This window comes from Gobio gobio (genome assembly GCF_949357685.1).
Source record: "Gobio gobio genome assembly, chromosome: 5".
Lineage (NCBI taxonomy): Eukaryota > Metazoa > Chordata > Actinopteri > Cypriniformes > Gobionidae > Gobio > Gobio gobio.
In genome coordinates, this window is record NC_137101.1 from 4,798,653 (window position 1) to 4,826,152 (window position 27,500).

The 27,500-nt window shown below is 36.7% G+C and overlaps 1 protein-coding gene across 28 annotated transcripts in view; it reads left to right on the top strand.

Annotated features, from left to right (window-relative positions):
* plekha5 (pleckstrin homology domain containing, family A member 5) overlaps positions 1 to 27,500 on the top strand; it is a 259,065-nt gene that overhangs the window by 231,207 nt on the left and 358 nt on the right. For 22 of the 28 annotated variants that reach the window (XM_079817050.1, XM_079817051.1, XM_079817041.1 and 19 more), the window contains 8 exons: positions 11,165 to 11,288; positions 11,369 to 11,484; positions 15,788 to 15,991; positions 17,778 to 17,921; positions 21,884 to 22,020; positions 22,108 to 22,244; positions 23,960 to 24,082; positions 27,010 to 27,500. The exon at positions 27,010 to 27,500 is cut by the window's right edge and continues 358 nt beyond it. In XM_079817050.1, the coding sequence (XP_079673176.1) occupies positions 11,165 to 11,288; positions 11,369 to 11,484; positions 15,788 to 15,991; positions 17,778 to 17,921; positions 21,884 to 22,020; positions 22,108 to 22,244; positions 23,960 to 24,066 (969 nt within the window). In that variant the 3' untranslated portion in view covers positions 24,067 to 24,082; positions 27,010 to 27,500. The remainder of the gene's footprint in view (positions 1 to 11,164; positions 11,289 to 11,368; positions 11,485 to 15,787; positions 15,992 to 17,777; positions 17,922 to 21,883; positions 22,021 to 22,107; positions 22,245 to 23,959; positions 24,083 to 27,009) is intronic. The other 6 variants (XM_079817045.1, XM_079817052.1, XM_079817065.1 and 3 more) reach the window with 1 other exon arrangement.

Consider the following 27,500-nt stretch of genomic DNA (forward strand, 5'->3'; position numbering starts at 1 on the left):
GAGACCAACTGCAACAATGAGCAATTAAAGGCATTTTAAGATGATTTTAGGCCTTAATGGCTGAAAAATCATATATACAGTCACTAATAATATGATTTAATGGTTTGTCACTTTTGACCAATAGGTGGCGCAGTAACGAAATTGATGTGGTGTGGTCAGAGTGAGATGACAATGACAAAGGCAAAGTTTGGTGTCATTATGTCAAAGCAGTGCAGAGATACAGCCTCAAGAGTCATTTTGGCATCATGGCTCAACTTTGTCGCTGCAGTATATGAAAACGGTTTTGTCTGTTGACACGAAATTAATAACTTTTTGCTGTAATAGTCTGAAGATGTTACGATTCGATTTTGGTGAAAATCAGGCAAATAGACTAGGAGGAGTTCGAAAAAGTAGGTTTCTGAAGGAAATCAAAATGGCGAACAGAATGTTTGGCCAAATATGGCAAAATTGGGATCTTTGTTCTTGGCATGACCCAAGGAATATATTGAAACCATTTTTATGACAATAGTCAAATTTAATCAAAAGTTATTAGCATTATTGGAAAATTCACTATAACTTTTGTCCACAAGGTGGCGCTGCCTTGAAACTTTTTGTGTACTTTCAGGGCTTGGTGACAAAGACACACACCGAGTTTCGTAACGATACGCCAATGCGTTTGTAAAACATAGCACTTTCTGACAAAATTAAAAATGGCCGACGCCCAAAATGGTTGATATGGGAAAATTGGGTATGGTTTGACTCGGCGTGATGCCCCGACTCTAAAGAGACCAGTTTTGTGATATTTGGCTAAAGCGTTCTTAAGTTATAATCCAAAATATCCAATTTCTGTATCTCTGGACCACTAGGTGGCACTGCGCCGAAACGCTGCAGGCAGCCTCAGGTCATGGTTGGCATGACACACACCAAGTTTGGTAAGAATATGCTAAAGTGTTTTGGAGATAAAGCCTGACTTTCATTTTTGCATGCACTTTGTCGATTTAATTCGAGCGTTGTTCAATAACAGTTTGACTAATCATCTCGAGTCTAATACGCTTTTGTCAGCAGAGTCTGAAGATGATCTGGTTCAATTTTCGTGCAAATTGGAGCAACGGCCTAGGAGGAGTTCGCAAAAGTAGTTTTTTCGGTTAATTAAAAATGGCGGGAAAATTATTATGACGGAAAGTGACGTCATATGGTGCAATCGAATCGGCTTGAGCCAAGGAATCAGAGGAAAAAAGAATTTTGTTTCTAGCCCTTATGGTTCAAAAGTTATTAGCAAAAACATGAGTCAAACTTTGGACAGGTGGTGGCGCTAGAGGGATTGTTTTAGAGATTCCAAAATTGGTGTGGTTAATGCTGGGACTGTCCTCTATCTGTGTGCCAAATTTCACAACTTTCCCGCAAGCGGTTCTATGGGCTGCCATAGACTTTCGGCGGAATAATAATAATAATAAATATAGCTGCGAGCAGCCATTAACGGGGCCAAGCGCAAATAAGCCAATATAACATGCCAACACGGCTGGGAGGGTGAGACCAACTGCAACAATGAGCAATTAAAGGCATTTGAAGATGATTTTAGGCATTAATGGCTGAAAAATCATATATACAGTCACTAATAATATGATTTAATGGTTTGTCACTTTTGACCAATAGGTGGCGCAGTAACGAAATTGATGTGGTGTGGTCAGAGTGAGATGACGATGACAACGGCAAAGTTTGGTGTCATTATGTCAAAGCAGTGCAGAGATACAGCCTCAAGAGTAATTTTGGCATCATGGCTCAACTTTGTCGCTGCAGTATACGAAAACGGTTTTGTCTGTTGACACGAAATTAATAACTTTTTGCTGTAATAGTCTGAAGATGTTACGATTCGATTTTGGTGAAAATCAGGCAAATAGTCTAGGAGGAGTTCGAAAAAGTAGGTTTCTGAAGGAAATCAAAATGGCGAACAGAATGTTTGGCCAAATATGGCAAAATTGGAATCTATGTTTTTGGCATGACCCAAGGAATATAGGAAAACCATTTTTATGACAATAGTCAAATTTAATCAAAAGTTAATAGCATTATTGGAAAATTCACTATAACTTTTGTCCACAAGGTGGCGCTGCCTTGAAACTTTTTGTGTACTTTCAGGGCTTGGTGACAAAGACACACACCGAGTTTCGTAACGATACGCCAATGCGTTTGTAAAACATAGCACTTTGTGACAAAATTCAAAATGGCCGACACCCAAAATGGTTGATATGGGAAAATTGGGTATGGCATGGCTCGGCGTGATGCCCCGACTCTAAAAAGACCAGTTTTGTGATATTTGGCTAAAGCGTTCTTAAGTTATAATCAAAAATATCAAATTTTTGTATCTCTGGACCACTAGGTGGCACTGCGCCGAAACGCTGCAGGCAGCCTCAGGTCATGGCTGGCATAACACACACCAAGTTTGGTTAGAATATGCTAAAGCGTTGCGGAGATAGGGCCTGACTTTCATTTTTGTGGGCACTTTGTCGATTTCGTTCGAGCGTTATTCAATAAGAATTTGACTAATCATCTCGAGTCTAATACGGTTTGGTCAGCATAGTCTGAAGATGATTTGGTTCAATTTTCGTGCAAATTGGAGCAACGGCCTAGGAGGAGTTCGCAAAAGTAGGTTATTCGGTTAAATAAAAATGGCGGGAAAATTATTATGACGGAAAATGACGTCATAGGGTGCAATCGAATTGGCTTGAGCCAAGGAATCAGAGGAAAAAATAATTTTGTTTCTAGCCCTTATGGTTCAAAAGTTATTAGCACAAATATGAGTCAAATTTTGGACAGGTGGTGGCGCTAGAGGGATTGTTTTAGAGATTCCAAAATTGGTGTGGTTAATGCTGGGACTGTCCTCTATCTGTGTGCCAAATTTCACAACTTTTCCGCAAGCGGTTCTATGGGCTGCCATAGACTTCATGGCGGAATAATAATAATAAGAAATCTAACGATTACAATAGGTGCCTGCACCTTCGGTGCTTGGCCCCTAAATATAGCTGCGAGCAGCCATTAACGGGGCCAAGCGCAAAGAAGAAGACAAGACATGCCAACATGGCTGGGAGGGTTAGACCAACTGCAACAATGAGCAATTAAAGGCATTTTAAGATGATTTTAGGCAAAAATGGCTGAAAAATCACATATACAGTCACTAATAATATGATTTAATGGTTTGTCACTTTTGACCAATAGGTGGCGCAGTAACGAAATTGATGTGGTGTGGTCAGAGTGAGATGACAATGACAAAGGCAAAGTTTGGTGTCATTATGTCAAAGCATTGCAGAGATACAGCCTCAAGAGTCATTTTGGCATCATGGCTCAAATTTGTCGCTGCAGTATATGAAAACGGTTTTGTCTGTTGACATGAAATTAATAACTTTTTGCTGTCATGGTCTGAAGATGTTACGATTCGATTTTGGTGAAAATAAGGCAAATGGTCTAGGAGGAGTTTGAAAAAGTAGGTTTCTGAAGGAAATCAAAATGGCTAACAGAATGTTTGGCTAAATATAGCAAAATTGGAATCTATGTTTTTGGCATGACCTAAGGAATATATTGAAACCATTTTTATGACAATAGTCAAATTTAATCAAAAGTTATTAGCATTATTGGAAAATTCATTATAACTTTTGTCCACAAGGTGGCACTGTCTTGAAACTTTTTGAGTACTTTCAGGGCTTGGTGACGAAGACACACGCCGAGTTTCGTAACGATACGGCAATGCGTTTGTAAAAAATAGCACTTTGCGACAAAATTCAAAATGGCCGACACCCAAAATGGTTGATATGGTAAAATTGGGTATGGCATGGCTCGGCGTGATGCCCCGACTCTAAAGAGACCAGTTTTGTGATATTTGGCTACAGCGTTCTTAAGTTATAATCAAAAATATAAAATTTTTGTATCTCTGGACCACTAGGTGGCACTGCGCCGAAACGCTGCAGGCAGCCTCGGGTCATGGTTGGCATAAAACACACCAAGTTTGGTTAGAATATGCTAAAGCTTTGCGGAGATAGAGCCTGACTTTCATTTTTGTGGGCACTTTGTCGATTTCATTTGAGCGTTATTCAATAACAATTTGACTAATCATTTCGAGTCTAATACGCTTTTGTCAGCAAAGTCTGAAGATGATCTGGTTCAATTTTCGTGCAAATTGGAGCAAAGGCCTAGGAGGAGTTCGCAAAAGTAGGTTTTTCGGTTAATTAAAAATGGCGGGAAAATTATTATGACGGAAAATAACGTCATAGGGTGCAATCGAATTGGCTTGAGCCAAGGAATCAGAGGAAACAAGAATTTTGTTTCTAGCCCTTATGGTTCAAAAGTTATTAGCAAAAATATGAGTCAAACTTTGGACAGGTGGTGGCGCTAGAGGGATTGTTTTAGAGATTCCAAAATTGGTGTGGTTAATGCTGGGTCTGTCCTCTAGCTGTGTGCCAAATTTCACAACTTTCCCGCAAGCGGTTCTATGGGCTGCCATAGACTTCAATGGCGGAATAATAATAATAAGAAATCTAACGATTACAATAGGTGCCCGCACCTTCGGTGCTTGGCCCCTAAATATAGCTGCGAGCAGCCATTAACGGGGCCAAGCGCAAACAAGCCAATAAAACATGCCAACATGGCTGGGAGGGTGAGACCAACTGCAACAATGGGCAATTAAAGGCATTTTAAGATGATTTTAGGCAAAATTGCTGAAAAATCATATATACAGTCACTAATAATATGATTTAATGGTTTGTCACTTTTGACCAATAGGTGGCGCAGTTACGAAATTGATGTGGTGCGGTCAGAGTGAGATGACAATGACAAAGGCAAAGTTTGGTGTCATTATGTCAAAGCATTGCAGAGATACAGCCTCAAGAGTCATTTTGGCATCATGGCTCAAATTTGTCGCTGCAGTATATGAAAACGGTTTTGTCTGTTGACACGAAATTAATAACTTTTTGCTGTAATAGTCTGAAGATGTTACGATTCGATTTTGGTGAAAATCAGACAAATGGTCTAGGAGGAGTTTGAAAAAGAAGGTTTCTAAAGGAAATCAAAATGGCGAACAGATTGTTTGGTCAAATATGGTAAAATTGGGATCTATGTTCTTGCCATGACCCAAGGAATCTATTAAAACCAGTTTTATTCCAATAGTCAAATTTAATCAAAAGTTATTAGCATTATTGGAAAATTCATTATAACTTTTGTCCACAAGGTGGCGCTGCCTTGAAACTTTTTGTGTACTTTCAGGGCTTAGTGACGGAGACACACGCCGAGTTTCGTAACGATACGCCAATGCGTCTGTAAAACATAGCACTTTCTGACAAAATTCAAAATGGCCGACGCCCAAAATGGTTGATATGGGAAAATTGGGTAAGGCATGGCTCGGCGTGATGCCCCGACTCTAAAGAGACCAGTTTTGTGATATTTGGCTAAAGCGTTCTTAAGTTATAATCAAAAATATCACATTTTTGTATCTCTGGACCACTAGGTGGCACTGCGCCGAAACGCTGCAGGCAGCCTCAGGTCATGGTTGGCATAACACACACCAAGTTTGGCTAGAATATGCTAAAGCGTTCAGGAGATAGAGCCTGACTTTCATTTTTGTGGGCACTTTGTCAATTTAATTTGAGCGTTATTCAATAACAGTTTGACTAATCATCTCGAGTCTAATACGGTTTGGTCAGCATAGTCTGATGATGATCGTGTTCAATTTTCGTGCAAATTGGAGCAACAACCTAGGAGGAGTTCGCAAAAGTAGGTTTTTCGGTTAATTAAGAATGGCGGGGAAATTATTATGACGGAAAATGACGTCATAGGGTGCAATCGAATCGGCTTGAGCCAAGGAATCAGAGGGAAAAAGAATTTTGTTTCTAGCCCTTATGGTTCAAAAGTTATTAGCAAAATCATGAGTCAAACTTTGGACAGGTGGTGGCGCTAGAGGGATTGTTTTAGAGATTACAAAATTGGTGTGGTTCATGCTGGGACTGTCCTCTATCTGTGTGCCAAATTTCAAAACTTTCCCGCAAGCGGTTCTATGGGCTGCCATAGACTTCAATGGCGGAATAATAATAATAAGAAATCTAACGATTACAATAGGTGCCCGCACCTTCGGTGCTTGGCCCCTAAATATAGCTGCGAGCAGCCATTAACGGGGCCAAGCGCAAATAAGCCAATATAACATGCCAACACGGCTGGGAGGGTGAGACCAACTGCAACAATGAGCAATTAAAGGCATTTTAAGATGATTTTAGGCCTTAATGGCTGAAAAATCATATATACAGTCACTAATAATATGATTTAATGGTTTGTCACTTTTGACCAATAGGTGGCGCAGTAACGAAATTGATGTGGTGTGGTCAGAGTGAGATGACAATGACAAAGGCAAAGTTTGGTGTCATTATGTCAAAGCAGTGCAGAGATACAGCCTCAAGAGTCATTTTGGCATCATGGCTCAACTTTGTCGCTGCAGTATATGAAAACGGTTTTGTCTGTTGACACGAAATTAATAACTTTTTGCTGTAATAGTCTGAAGATGTTACGATTCGATTTTGGTGAAAATCAGGCAAATAGACTAGGAGGAGTTCGAAAAAGTAGGTTTCTGAAGGAAATCAAAATGGCGAACAGAATGTTTGGCCAAATATGGCAAAATTGGGATCTATGTTCTTGGCATGACCCAAGGAATATATTGAAACCATTTTTATGACAATAGTCAAATTTAATCAAAAGTTATTAGCATTATTGGAAAATTCACTATAACTTTTGTCCACAAGGTGGCGCTGCCTTGAAACTTTTTGTGTACTTTCAGGGCTTGGTGACAAAGACACACACCGAGTTTCGTAACGATACGCCAATGCGTTTGTAAAACAGCACTTTCTGACAAAATTAAAAATGGCCGACGCCCAAAATGATTGATATGGGAAAATTGGGTATGGTTTGACTCGGCGTGATGCCCCGACTCTAAAGAGACCAGTTTTGTGATATTTGGCTAAAGCGTTCTTAAGTTATAATCCAAAATATCCAATTTCTGTATCTCTGGACCACTAGGTGGCACTGATCCGAAACGCTGCAGGCAGCCTCAGGTCATGGTTGGCATAACACACACCAAGTTTGGTAAGAATATGCTAAAGTGTTTCGGAGATAAAGCCTGACTTTCATTTTTGCATGCACTTTGTCGATTTAATTCGAGCGTTGTTCAATAACAGTTTGACTAATCATCTCGAGTCTAATACGCTTTTGTCAGCAGAGTCTGAAGATGATCTGGTTCAATTTTCGTGCAAATTGGAGCAACGGCCTAGGAGGAGTTCGCAAAAGTAGTTTTTTCGGTTAATTAAAAATGGCGGGAAAATTATTATGACGGAAAGTGACGTCATATGGTGCAATCGAATCGGCTTGAGCCAAGGAATCAGAGGAAAAAAGAATTTTGTTTCTAGCCCTTATGGTTCAAAAGTTATTAGCAAAAACATGAGTCAAACTTTGGACAGGTGGTGGCGCTAGAGGGATTGTTTTAGAGATTCCAAAATTGGTGTGGTTAATGCTGGGACTGTCCTCTATCTGTGTGCCAAATTTCACAACTTTCCCGCAAGCGGTTCTATGGGCTGCCATAGACTTTCGGCGGAATAATAATAATAATAACTAGAGGGATTGTTTTAGAGATTCCAAAATTGGTGTGGTTAATGCTGGGACTGTCCTCTATCTGTGTGCCAAATTTCACAACTTTCCCGCAAGCGGTTCTATGGGCTGCCATAGACTTTCGGCGGAATAATAATAATAATAATAAATATAGCTGCGAGCAGCCATTAACGGGGCCAAGCGCAAAGAACAAGACAAGACATGCCAACATGGCTGGGATGGTTAGACCAACTGCAACAATGAGCAATTAAAGGCATTTTAAGATGATTTTAGGCAAAAATGGCTGAAAAACCACATATACAGTCACTAATAATATGATTTAATGGTTTGTCACTTTTGACCAATAGGTGGCGCAGTAACGAAATTGATGTGGTGTGGTCAGAGTGAGATGACAATGACAAAGGCAAAGTTTGGTGTCAGTATGTCAAAGAATTGCAGAGATACAGCCTCAAGAGTCATTTTGGCATCATGGCTCAACTTTGTCGCTGCAGTATATGAAAACGATTTTGTTTGTTGACACGAAATTAATAAATTTTTGCTGTCATGGTCTGAAGATGTTACGATTCGATTTTGGTGAAAATCAGGCAAATGGTCTAGGAGGAGGTCGAAAAAGTAGGTTTCTGAAGGAAATCAAAATGGCGAACAGAATGTTTGGCCAAATATGGCAAAATTGGGATCTATGTTCTTGGCATAACCCAAGGAATCTATTGAAACCATTTTTATGACAACTGTCAAATTTAATCAAAAGTTATTAGCATTATTGGAAAATTCACTATAACTTTTGTCCACAAGGTGGCGCTGCCTTGAAACTTTTTGAGTACTTTCAGGGCTTGGTGACAAAGACACACACCGAGTTTCGTAACGATACGCCAATGCGTTTGTAAAACAAATTCAAAGACGAGGAGCGGCGAATGAGACCGGCATTAAGAGACTCATTAATGTACTTATCCATAGCCTCTCTCTCTGGTTTAGAAAGGGAAAATATGCGACCCTTAGGCGGAGAAGTGTCTGAGAGAAGTTTGATTTCACAATCATACGACCGGTGAGGAGGTAGGGAAGTGGCCCGAGCTCTACTGAACACCCGACACAGATCAGAGTACTCCGCCGGAACTCCCGAGAGATCAACATCCGGAACCTGAAAAGTAGAACACACAACAGGAGAAGGAGCAGGACCAAGACATGAAACATGACACGCAGACTTCCAAGATAACACAACACCGTTCTGCCAATCAACGTGAGGATTATGTTTAGTCAACCAATCATGCCCAAATTTGACAAAATTCAAAATGGCCGACGCCCAAAATGGTTGATATGGGAAAATTGGGTATGGCATGGCTCGGCGTGATGCCCCGACTCTAAAGAGACCAGTTTTGTGATATTTGGCTAAAGCGTTCTTAAGTTATAATCAAAAATATCAAATGTTTGTATCTCTGGACCACTAGGTGGCACTGCGCCAAAACGCAGCAGGCAGCCTCAGGTCATGGTTGGCATAAAACACACCAAGTTTGGTTAGAATATGCTAAAGCGTTGCGGAGATAGAGCCTGACTTTCATTTTTGTGGGCACTTTGTCGAATTCATTTGAGCGTTATTCAATAACAATTTGACTAATCATCTCGAGTCTAATACGCTTTGGTCAGCATAGTCTGAAGATGATCTGGTTCAATTTTCGTGCAAATTGGAGCAACGGCCTAGGAGGAGTTCGCAAAAGTATGTTTTTCGGTTAATTAAAAATGGCGAGAAAATTATTATGACGGAAAATGACGTCATATGGTGCAATCGAATTGGCTTGAGCCAAGGAATCAGAGGAAAAAAGAATTTTGTTTCTAGCCCTTATGGTTCAAAAGTTATTAGCACAAATATGAGTCAAACTTTGGACAGGTGGTGGCGCTAGAGGGATTGTTTTAGAGATTCCAAAATTGGTGTGATTAATGCTGGGCCTGTCTTCTATCTGTGTGCCAAATTTCATAACTTTCCCGCAAGCGGTTCTATGGGCTGCCATAGACTTCAATGGCGGAATAATAATAATAAGAAATCTAACGATTTCAATAGGTGCCCGCACCTTCGGTGCTTGGCCCCTAATAATAGTTCAAAAACTGAAAGATCTTCACGGCAAACCTTCAAAATAAAAGTCCGGTTTAACTTGAAGAAATTATGACAGAAATATATTACTATTGTATAGTAAAATGTAATTCTTAAAGTAATAATTCTTATATCTTATATGATAAAAAAATAAAAACGCAATGTTTTGTTGTAAATTAATTGCTATATTTTCTTTTGATTTTCAGCATGATTAAATTGTTTAAGTTTATATCAATTTGGATTAAATCATAAAACACAGAATCCAGAAAAATAAAATGGAGAAAACAGAATCTAGGGGAAAATAAAATGGATTTATACAAAGTAAAAATAAATGAATTAAAAAGTAGCTACTCTGTTGAGTTTAATTGTGAACAAACAAGTTGTTTACATTCATTCTCAAGGTCTAACAAATATGTGGAAAGCATTTCCTTCCCTATTTAACGGCAGGTAAATTAATATTGTGATAAATAGCCTATCAATATTGTATGATATGGAAAAACATATTGTGATAATATTTTTGCCCATATCGCCCAGCCCTAATTATACATTATTTAACATTGGGGGGGGGGAATAAACCCACCACCCATACATTATTCAGTGTCATTCAAAATAAATAATAATAATACTAAATAGCAAGTCTCAACTGCATGACTTTTTATTTCAATGCAAAATATAACTATATTAAGGTCCAGCTCTTTATATGAAGTTGGATATGTAAATATCTGCATACATACAGTAAGTATACTAGTGTAAGGCAATATTAACTATATAGCAAATCTCAATCTTAATCGCTTTCATCGTTGCAAAATGTAACTCTATTATTGTCCAGCTCTAATCTGCTAAATGCAACTATAAGGCATGAAAATATTAGGATATTATAAATATTAACATGATTAAAATGATGTGTATTGTGAAAAGCACTACAAATATATTTGAATTGACTTAAAATATTTTGTCATTTAATTTTATAAATAGTGTTTCTCTCATTAAATATACCTGCATTATATCCGCAATCTGTTCTGCAGATAATAAGCCACCAATAAAAAAATGCATTATATGTATAGTTCATATAATCTATATATTTATTAGTATTAGTATAGTCGTTATTTACTCATCCTCTTATCATTACAGGCTTGTATGGTGTCATTTTGTGCTGAATATATTCATTTAGTCTAACCTGGTTTTCATTTCATGTGCTTTTTGCTCTTCAACCCTCTTCATTTTTTTTATCAGGCGTTCATTTGTGCATTTACCCATCTTCAACATCCTTGAGCACTTCCTGTCACACATTCAATAGATCCGCAGCCTTGCATTGGTTTGCATCCTTTGTGAGGCTGAGTTTCTTTAAAATGTATTTTTTATTCTCATTCCCATTTTAATATGTAATCCACCTTCACAGAATCAGTACGCCTCGTATGGTGTGTGTGTGTGTGTGCTGTAAATAATGTGTAAGCAGGTTAAATCTCTGCTCTCCAGGGCCCGGATTACAGACTGTATAAGAGCGAGCCAGAGCTTACCACGGTAGCCGAGGTAGACGAGAGCAATGGCGAAGACAAATCTGAGCAGACTGCAGAGAAAGAGCCGCCCGGCGTCACCAAAGGTGCCCTGACAAACACTGACATCTCCAGTCATAAAGCCCTCGCTGCTGGTCACTGAGCTCGCTCTATCTCTCTCTGTCAGGTATCATTTACCCTGTCGGAGTGGTCAACCCGAGGACTAAATCACCCATGCCTGAATCCTCCACCATCGCCTCTTATGTCACCTTGAGGAAGAGCAAGAAGCCTGACCCCAGAACAGTGAGTACACTGCACACAAGCATGTCAAACAGATCTGAATGATTCAAAACCAATTGTTGCAATGCGGCTGCAAAGGTGTTGTGGGTGGTGTCCAGCCGAAAGGCCAGTCAAAAAATAGCCCAATCTCATAGTCATCCCGAGCCCTGGAGGGCAGAACAGCCATAGAAATGCAGCACAAGCCTGTCAAATTTCCATCTTAAACCAAAAATATATGAACAAGATGCACGTTTTGGGCACTTATGATCCATATACAGCACCTGCTGCAATATTTCAATCACTAAAAACAGCGGGACGTTTTTAAAACGCTTAAAGGGTTAGTTCACCCAAAAATGAAAACTCTGTCATTAATGACTTAGCCTCATGTCGTTGGACACCCGTAAGACCTCCGTTCATCTTCAGAACACAAATGAAGATATTTTAGTTGAAATCTGATGGCTCTGAAAGGCCTCCATTGGCTCAATGCACTTTACACTCTCAAGACCCTTAAAAGGTACTAAAGACGTCGTTACAAAGTCCATCTCACTACAGTGGTTCTACAATAACTTTATGGAGTGACGAGAATAGTTTTTGTGCACAAAAAAACCCCTAAATAACGACTTATATAGTGATGACGATTTCAAAACACGGCACCATGAAGCTTCGAAGCGTTATGAATCAGTGAGTCGAATCATGATTCGGATCGCGTGTCAAACTGCTGAAATTTGGCGATTCAAACTGCTGAATCGACTCACTGATTCATAACGCTTCGAAGCTTCATGATGCCGTGTTTTGAAATCGTCATCACTATATAAGTCGTTATTTAGGGTTTTTTTGCGCACAAAAACTATTCTCGCTGATTCATAAAGTTATTGTAGAACCACTGTAGTGAGATGGACTTTGTAACGACGTCTCTAGTGCCTTTTAAGGGTCTTGAGAGTGTAAAGTGCATTGAGCCAATGGAGGCCTTTCTGAGCCATCAGATTTCAACTAAAATATCTTCATTTGTGTCTGAAGATGAACGGAGGTCTTACGGGTGTCGAACGACATGAGGGTGAGTAATTAATGACAGAATTTTAATTTTTGGGTGAACTAACCCTTTAAGCAAAGTTTGAGGATTTGCTGATATTTTCAATTTAGTTGTTGCACCACTTAATTTTAAACACAGATTAACTGATCAGGATGAACCGACTACAGGCTAAAGAATCATTATTAGTGCAACCCACCCTTAAAGTGCCTTAATGTTCTATAACAGTGATATTAAAAGATCAAATTCAGTTTACACCTTTTTTATGATGCATACCCTATACAGATGAGCCAAGAATATGAACGCAACACGTTTTCTTTATAATGGTTTTCGATGGGATAAACACTTCACGAGAAACCTCATGTTACATTAATATTCTGTGTTCATCTGCTCTCCTGTACAAAGCAACATCAATAAGGCGTATATTGAATTTGGTCTTTTAATATCACTGTCTTACTGCATTCAAACTACAAAAATGACTGGCGGGCAATGGAGGAAAGCCTTGTTTTGCCCTCCAGGTGGGCGTTTCTGTAATGGTGTGATGTCACGTGAAAACTATGAATTCACCTTGACAATCACTATATAGTAGTTTCATAAACGAGCTCAAAAGGCCCTCATAAAACTCATCATCTAGCAGAGTTTTATCATTGGTGGAATGCAAGATATTTCAGGACAAGCATTTCAGTTCGAAAACAATGTATGCAATGTGTCAAACCTTTAACCCACGGGAAACAAATTAACCTGTGTTTTTTTCCCCCATATTCCACTTTCAAAGCAAAACCGCGCTCTGCGCTTGTCATATATCACAACTATTCAGTGTTTTCAACCACATGTTTATTTTAGGTTTCAGACATTTAAATACACATGAGTACTAGTTAAACCAGCAGCATATCACCCTGTAGCCCAAGACTGGTTTCCCATTGAAGCTAAGCAGGGCTGAGCCTGGTCAGTAGTACTTGGATTGGAGACCAACTGGGAAAACTAGGCTTCTGCTGGTAGAGGTGTTAGTGAGGCCAGTAGGGGGCGCTCACCCTGTGGTCTGTGTGGGTCCTAACGCCCCAGTATAGTGATGGGGACACTATACTGTAACAAGCACCGTCCTTCAGATGAGACGTTAAACCGAGGGCCTGACTCTCTGTGGTCATTAGAAATCCCAGGATGTCTTTCGATAAAGAGTAGGGGTGTAACCCCGGCATCATGGCCAAATTTGCCCATTGGCCCCTGTCCATCATGGCCTCCTATTCATCCCCATATATATATATATATATATATATATATATATATATATATATATATATATATATATATATATATATATATATATATATATATATATATATATATATATATATATATATATATACGATTGGCTTAATCACTCTCCACCAATCAGCTGGTAAAAGCGCTATATAAATGTAACAAATTATTATATTATATTAAAACAATACATTTAGAGTTTGTAAGATACACACTGATGTCTATGGAAGTGACAATAACAATCAATTCAAATATAATTTGCAGACGTGGTTTATTCATTTCAGATACACGTAGTGTAAGTAACTATATAGTTTACCCTATTCTTCTCCCAGTTCACCGGTCACTTACTTTCATGTATTTCGGGAGAAACTGATGAATTCACGCGCTGTAAATCTGAACTGCGGTGCGAACTAACGTTGATGGCGCCCATCTCACGCTATAGATCAAGATAATTTATAAAGGTTTTTAAATGACAAAACACACTCACGTATTTGAGAATCAGAATATCAGATATTTGATGAAATGTTAAGCAAGTTTGTGAATATTTTGAATAAAAATAAAAGCGATACATCTGTCATGCAATGCTATTTTGGCTGATGTGATTCACATGACACGTCGCCATGGAAACAATATCACGATGCCAGCTCAACACATCGTCTATCGGCCCAACCCTTGCATACATGAATAAATAACAAATGCCTGCCAACAATCACTGACATGATGACACGTCGCCTGCTCTGTTCAGGCATGTGTCCGGCTGGGAACTCCTTCTCTTGGTGCATGGTTTTCCGCACAGGTGTCACACCTGTTATGTACTCCGGTTATCACCTTAGAAATTATATATACATTTGTGTGTGTGTCTGTGTGTAACATTTAGTAAATTAATTTGTATGGTAATATTTGCATATTACTATTAAATTTGTATAAATTGTTTATATTTAAATTGTTTTATATGTTAATATATACATATATAACAGAAATACATATATATACAAAATATTATTATTGTTGTTGTTTTTGTTTATTTATTTCGGTATTTCGGAAAATATTTCATAACAAATAAAACAAAACAAAAAATATAACAAAAATATATACATAACCAAAAAAGGTGTCGGCAGAAGTCACTACTTAATTTAATATATTTAATAAGAAATTATCATAGAAATTCATTCATCTTAGAAATTATATATACATTTGTGTGTGTGTGTGTGTGTGTGTGTCTGTGTGTGTAACATTTAATATATTCATTTGTATAGTAATATTTGTATATTAATATTACATTTTTATAATTTTTTTATATTTAAATTATTTTATATGTTAGTACATGAAAAAAAATATATATATTATTACTTTATTATTATTATTACTTTATTATAATTATTGTTGTTGTTGTTGTTTATTTATTTCGGTATTTCTGACAATTTTTCATAATAAATAAAACATATAACTATAACTATAAAACATATAATATAAATATAACAAAAATATATACATAACCGAAAAAGGTGTTGGCAGAAGCCACTACTTAATTTAATATATTTAATAAAATATATAACTTAATTTATTATACGTTATGAAATCATTATTTTAGTTTGGTTTTTTGAAAATATATGTAATTTAACTTAATATAAGTATTAAAATGTGTAATTTAATGTGTAATATTACATTTGATAAACCATTTTATTATTAAATGTTTTTTGGGGGGGTATATATATATATATATATATATATATATATATATATATATATATATATATATATATATATATATAGATATAGATATAGATATAGATATAGATATAGATATAGATATATAGATATAGATATATACACATTACAACGCACCAACATGACACTTCTCTCTAGTAACTTCAGTATCATTAAAATGATTGAATTTAATTAAAAAGTCTAATGTTAATCCAAAAAAACCTAATTTAAAACAAGAAATAAATAGGTTTTCGGTCCCCTGGGGGTTTTTAATTTTTAAATTGTTGAATATTTAATTTTTATTTTGATGCATTGCTATAATATACGCATGTTTAGTCCCACCCACAGGACCGTCCCCGCAGTGCAGTGGAGCACATGAGCAGTGCGATAGAGGTGGGCCGAACACGCATGAGTGTCGAGGAGCAAATGGAGCGAATCCGGCGGCACCAGCAGGGGGCGCTGCGTGAGCGAAGAAGAGAGGACGGGTCGCTGGCACGCAGCCTCTCCTTCACTAGAGACAACCAGTACTACACCCTACAGGTGCCAACATCTGCATTTCATTGCCATTTTCTTTTTTTATTTGCTTAAAAATGCGCTTGCATATCTGCAAAATTAGTTGTTGAGGTACCTTGTTTTTTTTTGTGTCACATTGCTGTACGAAATCCTTCACCTCTTTGCTGTTTATTAAAGGCACACACCGACTTTTTGGGACTTTATCTTATTCCCCATATCCCCCAGTGTTAGATAAGTCCATACATACCATTCTCATCTCCGTGCCATAACTCTGTCTGACGCACACACCGCTAGCCTAGCTTAGCACAAAGACTGGAGGTAAATGGCTCCAGCTAGCCTTCTGCTCAATAAGAGTCAAAATAACGCCAACATTTTCCTATTTACATGTTGTGATGTGTATAGTTACATTGTGTACTAAGGCCGACGGAAAATTAAAAGTTGTGATTTTCTAGACCGATATGACTAGGAACTATACAATCATTCCTGCGTAATGATCAAGGAATTTTACTGCCGTATCATGAGTGCAGCGGCGCAATGATATTACGCAGCGCCTGAAAATAGGCTAACTTCAGTCAACATAACCAACGTGTAAAAGACTTCATTGTGATTTATCTTATAATTAGTTTTTTGTGTACATTTTTGACATTTCTGTGTGTTTAAATAGGTTTAAGGTCTGCATTATCTGTCTTAATAAGTCGGGACTTTTATTTTGACGGATGTTGTAGTCTACGGAAAGATAGTGAGAGCTCGCGGTTCATCGGAGTGGTTAGGCAGATTTAAAGTTTGCAATTTGTTAAGCACCCCCTCGAAAAGGCAAAAGGTGTGTATGTATCTGTAATGAGTATTTTTGTGTACTTCACTTTATGTTTACGATAATGCTATGAAGAGAGAGAGTTTGTGTGCGAGGTGTTAATGCGCACTTCTTTGCTTTATTTGTTCAGCTCTTACGGTGATTTTTTGTAGAAAACGGTTTCAATAAACTCCATGAAACATCAGTAAAGTCTGGCCATCATTCGGACAGGGTCCGCTACACAACGTGACAATCTGCTTGCACAGAGAGCGCTGGGAACTATTATCAGGCGCTGCGTAATATCATTGCGCAGCTGCACTCATGGTACGGCTCAAAGTTCCTTGATTATTACGCAGGATTGAGAGTATAATTCCTCGCCATAGCAGTCTAGAAAATCACAACTTTTCATTTTCCGTCGGTCTTAGTAAACGATGTAACTATACACATCACAACATGTAAATAGGAAAATGTTATTTTGTCACTTATTGAGCAGTAGGCTAGCTGGAGCCATTTACCTCCAGTCTTTGTGCTAAGCTAAGCTAGCAGAGTTATTGCACAGAGATGAGAATGGTATGTATGGACTTATCTAACTCTGGGGGATACAGCGAATAAGCTAAAGTCCCAAAAAGTTGGCATGTTCCTTTAACAGAATTCTTTTGCATTGCTTTTTCACGACCATAAGATCACTGTGTCTGGATAGTTCACTGTATCATCTGAGGTTTATAAATGCTCGTCTCACTGAGTGAACCATCCGTCAGCACAGCTCTGAAAACCACAGGACAACGTGCACCATCCATGTCACATTCCCATCATGCATCTGGTCCTGAGGGCTCTTGCTCTCACAAACCTGCTCCGCCGTTAGAGGTTTGTCGGACGGCGCTGTAATTCAAAGTGAAGAGTCACTGGATGAATCGTGCTCCTAATTATTCCCTACAGCGGTGCACTTTGCAGTTTTCCGGCTGGCTGCGCTCCTGCAGTCTGTTTCCTCTTCTGTGTGCTGACGGTGAGCGTTTGTTCCCTCAGACGCGTAAGAAGAGCCCGGTGATCTCTCCAGATGAGCCTGAGGAGCGGGAGCTGGCGGCAGTGAAGCACACTGATGCGCAAGAGAACTGCAGGGGAACCGATGATGTGGAGTCCGCAAATGCCAACTTGGAGAACAAGATACATGTACATAAACTTTTTCAAGAACAATTTCCATGGATTTTCCATCAAATATCTAAATATTAGTGGTGGGCCGTTAACGTGAGACTCTTATCGGGCGATAAAAAAAATATCAGCGTTAATCTATTCTCAAAGTTGGGTTGGGAGCTGGGTCTATACTACGCAAGCTATGATGACTTTCACCTTGATATTTTAGCGCGGATGTATACCTAGCCGAATTGCACTGTAGGGGGCGAGAGAACGAGTCTTCGAACCTGTGTGTATGCCTACTAGTGTTGTCAAAATTATCCATATTTCGCTATGTATCGATACCAGTGTTAATTTCGTTGACGAATCATTTTCGTCATAATTTTCGTCAACAACCTTTTTTCACTGACGAAAACGAGACGATAATAACTAGTGTTGGATGACAAAAACTATGACGAAAATCAACTGTCATTTTCGTCAACAAATAAAAACGAGACGAAAATGTTAGGGAGGGTCGATTAGGGAAGAGATCCAGTCAGAACTGATGTCCTGTGTAACAGATGCTGATCTAACCGCTGGAAAACACACGGCCTACAGGCTCACACACCCCCAATCCAGCGCTCCAGAGCCGCTCACAATCAATCAATAACACACATTTATGCCAGGCCATTGTTTATGAACTAATGCTGATGAATAATGACAATGTTTACTTTACCATGTTTATATAGTAATATGTTTTAGACGGTTGTAACAAATGCATATTTTATCTCCTCATCTGAACTTGAATGAGCTCCTGCAACTGCAATAGTAAACCGCATTTCAAAATAAGAGTCCCGGTGTATTTCGAGCTTGTTTATCATTAAAAGTCACGCATTATATATTCGTTTTTTGTTACACAATAAACTGTATTTAATTTCATTCCCATTTAATTCATAGTCAGGAGGAAAGACCAGAATTTGACACATATTCAATAAAGTATCAGGGTTATAATAGTTAACTAAAACCATTCAAAAAATCTTCATTACTTGAAATTAAATAAATGTTAACTGAAATAAAATAAAATAAAAACTTATTTGAAGCTTTAGATTAACCTGATATGGCCTACTAACTAAAACAGAAATACAAAGTTATAAAAACTGTATAGATGTTTTTTAAAGGTCCTTTTCTTCGTGATCCCATTTTTCAAACTTTAGTTAGTGTATAATGTTGCTGTTAGAGCATGTATAATACCTGTAAAATTATAAAGCTCAAAGTTCAATGCCAAGCAAGATATTTTATTTGACAGAAGTTCCCTTTCAAAGCCTACAGCGAACGGCCGGTTGGGACTACATCCTGGTATTTCCTGCTTTAATTACGTCAGTAGAGCAGTTTGTCGACTAACCTCCGCCCACAAGAGTACGCGAAAAAGGGGGCGTGGTCTTGTTGCTCCCGCGTGGATAAGAGGAAGTGTTGCGTTCGGTTGCGTTTGTATAGTTTGTTTGTCGCCATGTCGTCGAGATGCTGTTATTTTCATCCCGGAGTCAAGTCACCTTTGTTTGGCTTTCCCAGGGACGCTGTACTTAGAGATCATTGAGATCATGCATCCCCGTTATGGTGAGAGGCGTGACTTTTCCGGTAACGTGCGCTCTGCGTGCCCTAAGCTGCTGTCGAATCACAACACGGGAACCGCTGGCACAATCAGAACTCGTTACGTATTTCTGAAGGAGGGACTTCATAGAACGAGGAAATTCTCAGGCCGTTTTGAGGACAGTGAAAACAGCAGTATACAGATAAGTAAATTGTGTGAAAAATACTGTGTTATTTTACACGCAAAACATGAACACATGTTCTATTGCACACTGTAAACACAATTAAAGCTTAAAAAAACCACGAAAAACGGGACCTTTAAAAAAACAAACAAAAAAGTGAATTGAGCTCTTTCATGTATTTTTAATTTCAAAAACAAAATGATGTCAAAATGTCAGTTCAAGTGACAGTCGGTTATGTAATGCTTAAATGCGTAATGTATTACAATTGAACTAAACTCATTAGATTTTAGTCGACTTAAACTAGACTAAAACTAAAAACAATTCAGGTGACTAAAATATGACTAAAACTAAATGGAATTTTAGTCAAAAGACTACGACTAAAACTAAATAAAAATTTGCTGTCAAAATTAACACTGATCGATACTGAAATATCTGAAACGATACAATACTAATTTTCTACAGTATGGATATCAGCTGTGCTCTCCTCTCCGATCGACAGCGAGTTGACTCATTCAGTCCGGTTAACCCTCTGAACATTGCGAATGCGTGTTCTGCTGGATTTTTCCTCATGACAGCGTGTTGGTATTGGTGTGACTGGTCTGAATTTCTCGCGGGGTTGCACATAACGTTAATTCTACTGATTCCCACAGATTTCGCGCTCGCATCTGAAGGGCACACAAACACATATAACGTAATAAAGCCGCCTCTGACATACAAGTGCAAAAATGAGCTCCTTTTCCCACCTTATTAATGGTCAAATACACTCCAAAAATGTCTCAATGCCCATCTTGGTTAGGGTTGGGTACCGAAACACGGTGTCAATATGGCACCAGTACTTATATAACCGGTATGTACCGGACCGAATCAGAACGCAGATTTCGGTTCCTCATTTCGAGCCAGAGACAGACGCTCAGCGCTGGTCACATCACAACTCATGACAACTATTCAGTGTTTCAACCACATCATGTTTATTTCAGGTTTCAGACATTTAAATGCTCATAAGTAGGCTACTAGCAAAAAACACACACTGATGTCTATGAAAGCGGCTATGACAATCCTTTCAGACGATTATAATTTGACTAACGTTACGTGTTTTATTCACATCAGATGCACATTATATAGTAACTATATAGTTTACTCTATTCTTCTTCCAGTTCACTGGTCACTTACTTTCATGTTTTTCGTGAGACGAGAATGATCTCAAGTGTTGTAAATCCGACAGATCCGATTCTGAGGCGCAAACTAACATGGCGCCGCCCATTGCGCTTTATAGATCAACTAACACACATTCACTCACACATTTGAACATCAGATAGTTCGTGACACAGTTAACAAGTTTGTGAATATTTTGAATAAAAAGAAAAAACGAAATAAACCCGATACAGCTGAGCTGCCAGCGCTATTGCGGCTGCTGTGTGTCATGTGAGAAACATGACGCGTCGCCATGGAAACATTAAGGCGATGCGTTCTAAAATATTTAGCCAGAGAATATGATCATATTTCAAAATAAAGCTGAAGCTCGAAGCTGGTTTGTAGCAGAGCAAGAATGCAGATGACTGCTGTTATTACTGTAACTGTTATTTAGAGTTATATTAGGCTTGTTGTAGTTGGGTGGCTTAGGTTTTACTGTGAATTTGTAAATAAGTCAATAATAATTTGTAAATAAATAAATTGTGTTTTGTATTTATTTATATTCATACATTTAAGTATACATTAAACTTTAAATAAATGGTTCAATTTAAATAAAAGATAAATAAATAAAAAGCCATTTAATGTCATCCACCTCGTTTTGTGGCCTTTTTTTTTTTAAAGTATCGGTTCAGGCACCGTTTAGGCACCGGTACCGTTTTAAAAGTATCGGTTTGGCATTGGAATCGAAAAAAACCCAAACGATACCCAACCCTAATCTTGGTGAGTTTTAACGTAAACACAGTCGTAACCAGCTCACAGGCACAGTTTTTGGGATCCATGTGTGCGTCGGGTCTTAAAGCGACAGACGTTATTTATTATTCAAACTACAAAAAGACAAACGATCACTTACAAGTACACATATTCTGAATGCCTTTCAGATTCAATTCAAATGAGCCATTTTAATCTAGATTAATTCCTAGATTACAGTGAGATTAATCTAGATTAAAAAAATGAATCTATGCCAACCACTACTAAATATATAGTGTTTAGGGAGCAGTGAACGCTCTACTCTGTAGGGTCCCTGTATGAGAGTCTATTTGACGGGTTTGTGTCTCCGCACAGGTGAAACCGCCCATGTCCCGATCAGCCTCCATTAAAGAGTCTCTTCTGAAGAGCGTGAGCCCTAAACCGACGGCGAACGAGAGCGATGCGGAGCCGAGTCCGCTGGAGTACCGCAGGAGTCTGGCCACACAGAACAGGTACGACACACTTCACACAGCTCTACACACACACACACACAGCGCTTCATAACCGCAGTGCTCACCGACCTCCGCTGTGTGTGTCAGCTTGCAGACGGCCGTCATGGTACGCGTGGGCACCGAGGAAGACGAAGAGGAGGATGAGGAGGACGAGAAGCCCTCCAGTCAAGAGCAGGACGTGTCTTATGAGCTGACCAATAGCAAACATGGCACGCTGATGTCAGGTGGGCAGTGAAGATGAGCTCTCGTGCTTTAGTTCTGATCCGTTAAACTGTAATCAAACGCTCTGGATTGACAGGGAAGTGTTTAAAGACCGTCTTCCCCCTCAAACCTTCCCTATAGTCCTCTGTGCAGCTGAGGCTGCTGATGTTATTTGTGTCCGAGAAGCTTTTTTAGTCAGTTTGGTTTTAGTAAATCATATTAATGTATATATTTATTAAATTATATTTAAATTAATTATAAATATTTTATAATTTCTATATATATATATATATATATATATATTAACTTCTTTAGTTAATCAATTAGATTGTATTGAATCATATATTAATTTATATAATAAATTATATATAAATACATTTTATATTCTGTAATTTATATAACTTTTTATTTAATTAGATTTTAGTGAATCATACTTTATAATTTATATTTATTTGATTAATGTATTAAATGATATCTATAATTTAATACATTAATCAAATAAATATAAATTATTATGTATTGATTTTATATATATATATATTAATCAAATATAAATTATAAAGTATGAATTATATTAATATATATAAAATGTAATACATTAATCAAATAAATATAAATTATAAAGTATTGACTATATATATATATATATATATATATATATATATATATATATATATATATATATATATATATAATACATTAATCAAATATAAATTATAAAGTATTAATTATATTAATATATATAAAATGTAATACATTAATCAAATAAATATAAATGATTGACTATATATATATATATATATATATATATATATATATATATATATATATATATATATATATATATATATATATAATATAAAATTATAAATTCATATTTTAGAGTATATATCAGGGTTATTACTTTTAAATAATATAATTATTTTGTTTATATATGTTTTTTTTTTCATTTATATATTCAATTATAAATGTTTATTTTAGAGTATGTATCAGGGTTATTATTTAACTAAATTAACTAAACTAAACTAGTTAACTAAAACCAAAACCATAAAAAACATTTTTGATACTTCAAAGGTCCAACGTTAACTGAAATAAAATTAATCAACTTTAGTTTATTTAGTTGTCAATGCTACTTTTTTTAAATAATGACTAAAACTAATGATTTAATAACTAAAAACTAAAATACAAATGAATAAACAACTATATATACATTTTTTAAAAATGTCTAAAAATCCAAGAAAATTACCAAAACTTTAATGATAATTAAAATGAAGAAAATATTAAATATTAAAAGGATAATAATAGTATCTCAATGAGTATACACTGGTTTATTTTTTATTAGTATCTAAATATGTATACATTCATATAAATATTCATTATAACACTTTTATGTGTTTATATGAATTAATGTCCTCTGTGCACCTGAAGCCGCTCCTACTAACACTAAACCTGATGTGTTTTTAGTGAATCATATATTAAATGATATACATTAATTCTATATTCATTTAAATATTTACATTTGTAAGTATAACTCTGTGACTGTTTGTTATTTGAGTGTTTTACTTCATTTTAGTGAATCAAAAATATTCAGCATGGCCAGTATATATTTTTGATGCACTAAAAAGGCCTGGTTGTGAACAGGAAGTGTTCATTTAGTGCCCTGCTTGAGTGTGTGATTAACGGCTGGTCTGTGTGTGTGTGTGTGTGTGTTTGTTTGCATGCGCTGTGGGTTTTGCAGTGAACAGTCTGTCGACTCCGCCCCAATCTCCAAGCTCCTCCTCCTCCCCCCCGCCTCCGCCCTCCCCCCCACAGCTGACGGACGGATCTCACTTCATGTGTGTGTGAGAGGAGAGATGGACGAGTAAGACACACACACACACACACACACACACACACACACACACGATCAGAACAGACACTTATATACACAGTTATTGTGACTCCAGCGGCGTATATCTTTACGATATCGCTCATAAAGCCAGTGTGAGCGTTTCATAGCAGCTTACAGGAGATGTTTCACTGCATCATAAATACAAGTGTGAGTGTGTGTGTAATAATCTGCCTGTTCTCCCAGGAAAATGAAGGATCCTCTCAAATGAAGCAGTAATTAGCCTCCCAACTAGAGTTCATTAGCTTCAGTGAGTCTCAGTGAGCATAGAGCTTCACTAATTAACACTGCAATTAAGAGTCATTCAGACGCCGCTGCACATCATCACACACTCGTTTATAACACACACACACACACACACCGAACTTACAACGGCCACTGTCCGTCACACTGAGAGCTGGACAGATTCAGAGATAGTTGACATAAGTGTGCATGTCTCTTGCCATTAAAGACAAATCAACTAGATCACTCCAGAGGAAATCATGTTCTTGATTATTATCATTGTTATTAATAAGTGTAACTGTGTAATACTGGTCTGATATCGTATGGCTGTCGCCTTTTTATAAAAGCAAAATTCAAAACTATAAAGTAAATACAAAGGCATTAATAAAGATGTGCATGTAAATATGAATGCATAAAAAGACATTTACTTATTTAGAGATTCCCTCGGGTACAGTTGATAATGTCTCACTGATGGCATTGTTATGCGCACTATTCATAAAACTAGGGAACTAATTATTATATTATGCTCACTATTTACTAATATTAGGGAACAAATTATTATATCATGCGCACTATTCATAAAACTAGGGAATTATTACATCATGCTCACTATTCATAAAACTAGGGATTTAATTATTACATCATGCGCACTATTCATAAAACTAGGGAACAAATTATTATATTATGCACACTATTTACTAATATTAGGGAACAAATGATTATATCATGCACACTATTTACAAAAACTAGGGATTGAATTATTAAATCATGCACACAATTCATAAAACTAGGGAAAAAATTATTATATTATGCACACTATTTACAAATATTAGGGAACTAATTATTATATTTTGGGTATGATTTACTAAAACTAGGGAACAAATTATTATATTATGCACACTATTTACTAATATTAGGGAACTAATTATTATATTTTGGGTATGATTTACTAAAACTAGGGAACAAATTAATATATTATGCACACTATTTACTAATATTAGGGAACTAATTATTATATTATGCACACTATTTACTAATATTAGGGAACTAATTATTATATTATGCACACTATTTACTAATATTAGGGAACTAATTATTATATTATGCACACTATTTACTAATATTAGGGAACTAATTATTATATTATGCACACTATTTACTAATATTAGGGAACTAATTATTATATTATGCACACTATTTACTAATATTAGGGAACAAAGTATTATATTTTGGGTATGATTTACAAAAGCTAGGGATTGAATTATTAAATCATGGGCACTATTCATAAAACTAGGGAACAAATTATTATAATATGCACACTTTTTACTAATATTAGGGAATAAATGATTATATCATGCGCAGTATTTACAAAAGCTAGGGATTGAATTATTAAATCATGGGCACTATTCATAAAACTAGGGAACAAATTATATTATGTACACTATTTACTAATATTAGAGAACAAATTATTATTTTATGCACACTATTCATAAAACTATGGAACAAATTATTATATTATGCACACTATTCATAAAACTAGGGAACAAATTATTAAATCATGCACACTATTCATAAAACTAGGGAACAAATTATTATATTATGCACACTATTCATAAAACTAGGGAACAAATTATTATATTATGCACACTATTTAGAAAACTAGGGAACAAATTATTATATCATGTGCACTATTTAGAAAAACTAGGGATTGAATTATTAAATCATGCACACAATTCATAAAACTAGGGAACAAATGATTATATCATGCACACTATTTACAAAAACTAGGGATTGAATTATTAAATCATGCACACTATTCATAAAACTAGGGAACAAATTATTATATTATGCACACTATTTACTAATATTAGGGAACAAATTATTATATTATGCTCACTATTCAGGAAACAAGGGAACAAATGATTATATCATGTGCACTATTTACAAAAACTAGGGATTGAATTATTAAATCATGCACACTATTCATAAAACTAGGGAACAAATTATTATATTATGCACACTATTTACTAATATTAGGGAACAAATTATTATATTATGCACACTATTCAGAAAACAAGGGAACAAATGATATTATGCGCACTATTTACTAATATTAGAGAACAAATTATTATATCATGCACACTATTCATAAAACTAGGGAACAAATTATATTATGTACACTATTTACTAATATTAGAGAACAAATTATTATATTATGCACACTATTTAGAAAACTAGGGAACAAATTATTATATTATGCACACTATTTAGAAAACTAGGGAACAAATGATTATATCATGTGCACTATTTAGAAAAACTAGTGATTGAATTATTAAATCATGCACACAATTCATAAAACTAGGGAACAAATGATTATATCATGCACAGTATTTACAAAAACTAGGGATTGAATTGTTAAATCATGCACACAATTCATAAAACTAGGGAACAAATTATTATATTATGCACACTTCAGAAAACAAGGGAACAAATGATATTATGCTCACTATTCAGAAAACTAGGGAATGAATTATATCATGCGCACTATTTACTAAACTGAGGGAACGGTTCTTAATTGGTGATTGATATACACACAGTATATTTTGAGTGTATGTCGTGTCCAGGGCTCTGTTCTGTTCCATGCGAGTGTGTAAAGTGTGGTTTTGTGTGTCCCGCAGCCCCTCCACCTTCATCAGTGAACCGCAGCATGTGAGGGGACGTCCCACATCTTCATCATCTTCATCAGCTGACCGACACGAACACAGCGACGTCCCGGCCTTAGCTCAACCCACGGGGAAGCGAGTGATTTCTAGTGATGATTATTTCTATTCCTGCTCTTCTCTTTAGTTCTCCGGCCGCATCTGTAGATCCAGAGGTTTGTTGTTTGTAGATTTCAGCACCCAGACTCCCTCTCAACAGGAAGTGGAGCTCACTTTCCTCAAGCTGCCGAGGGTCACGTTCATCGTTTGCTTGTTTTATATGGATTTTAATCAATCGGTTTTATCTAGTGTTCACGATGCGACTTTAGTACTCATATCTTTTGCACTGTACGACCCCCATCGGTTCTTTTTTTGATATCAAATGACTGGTGTATAAAGGACGTGTGTAAATGATCTGTATGTTGGATAGTTCGCAATAGCCACCACACTGTTCCCCGACACACTCATGA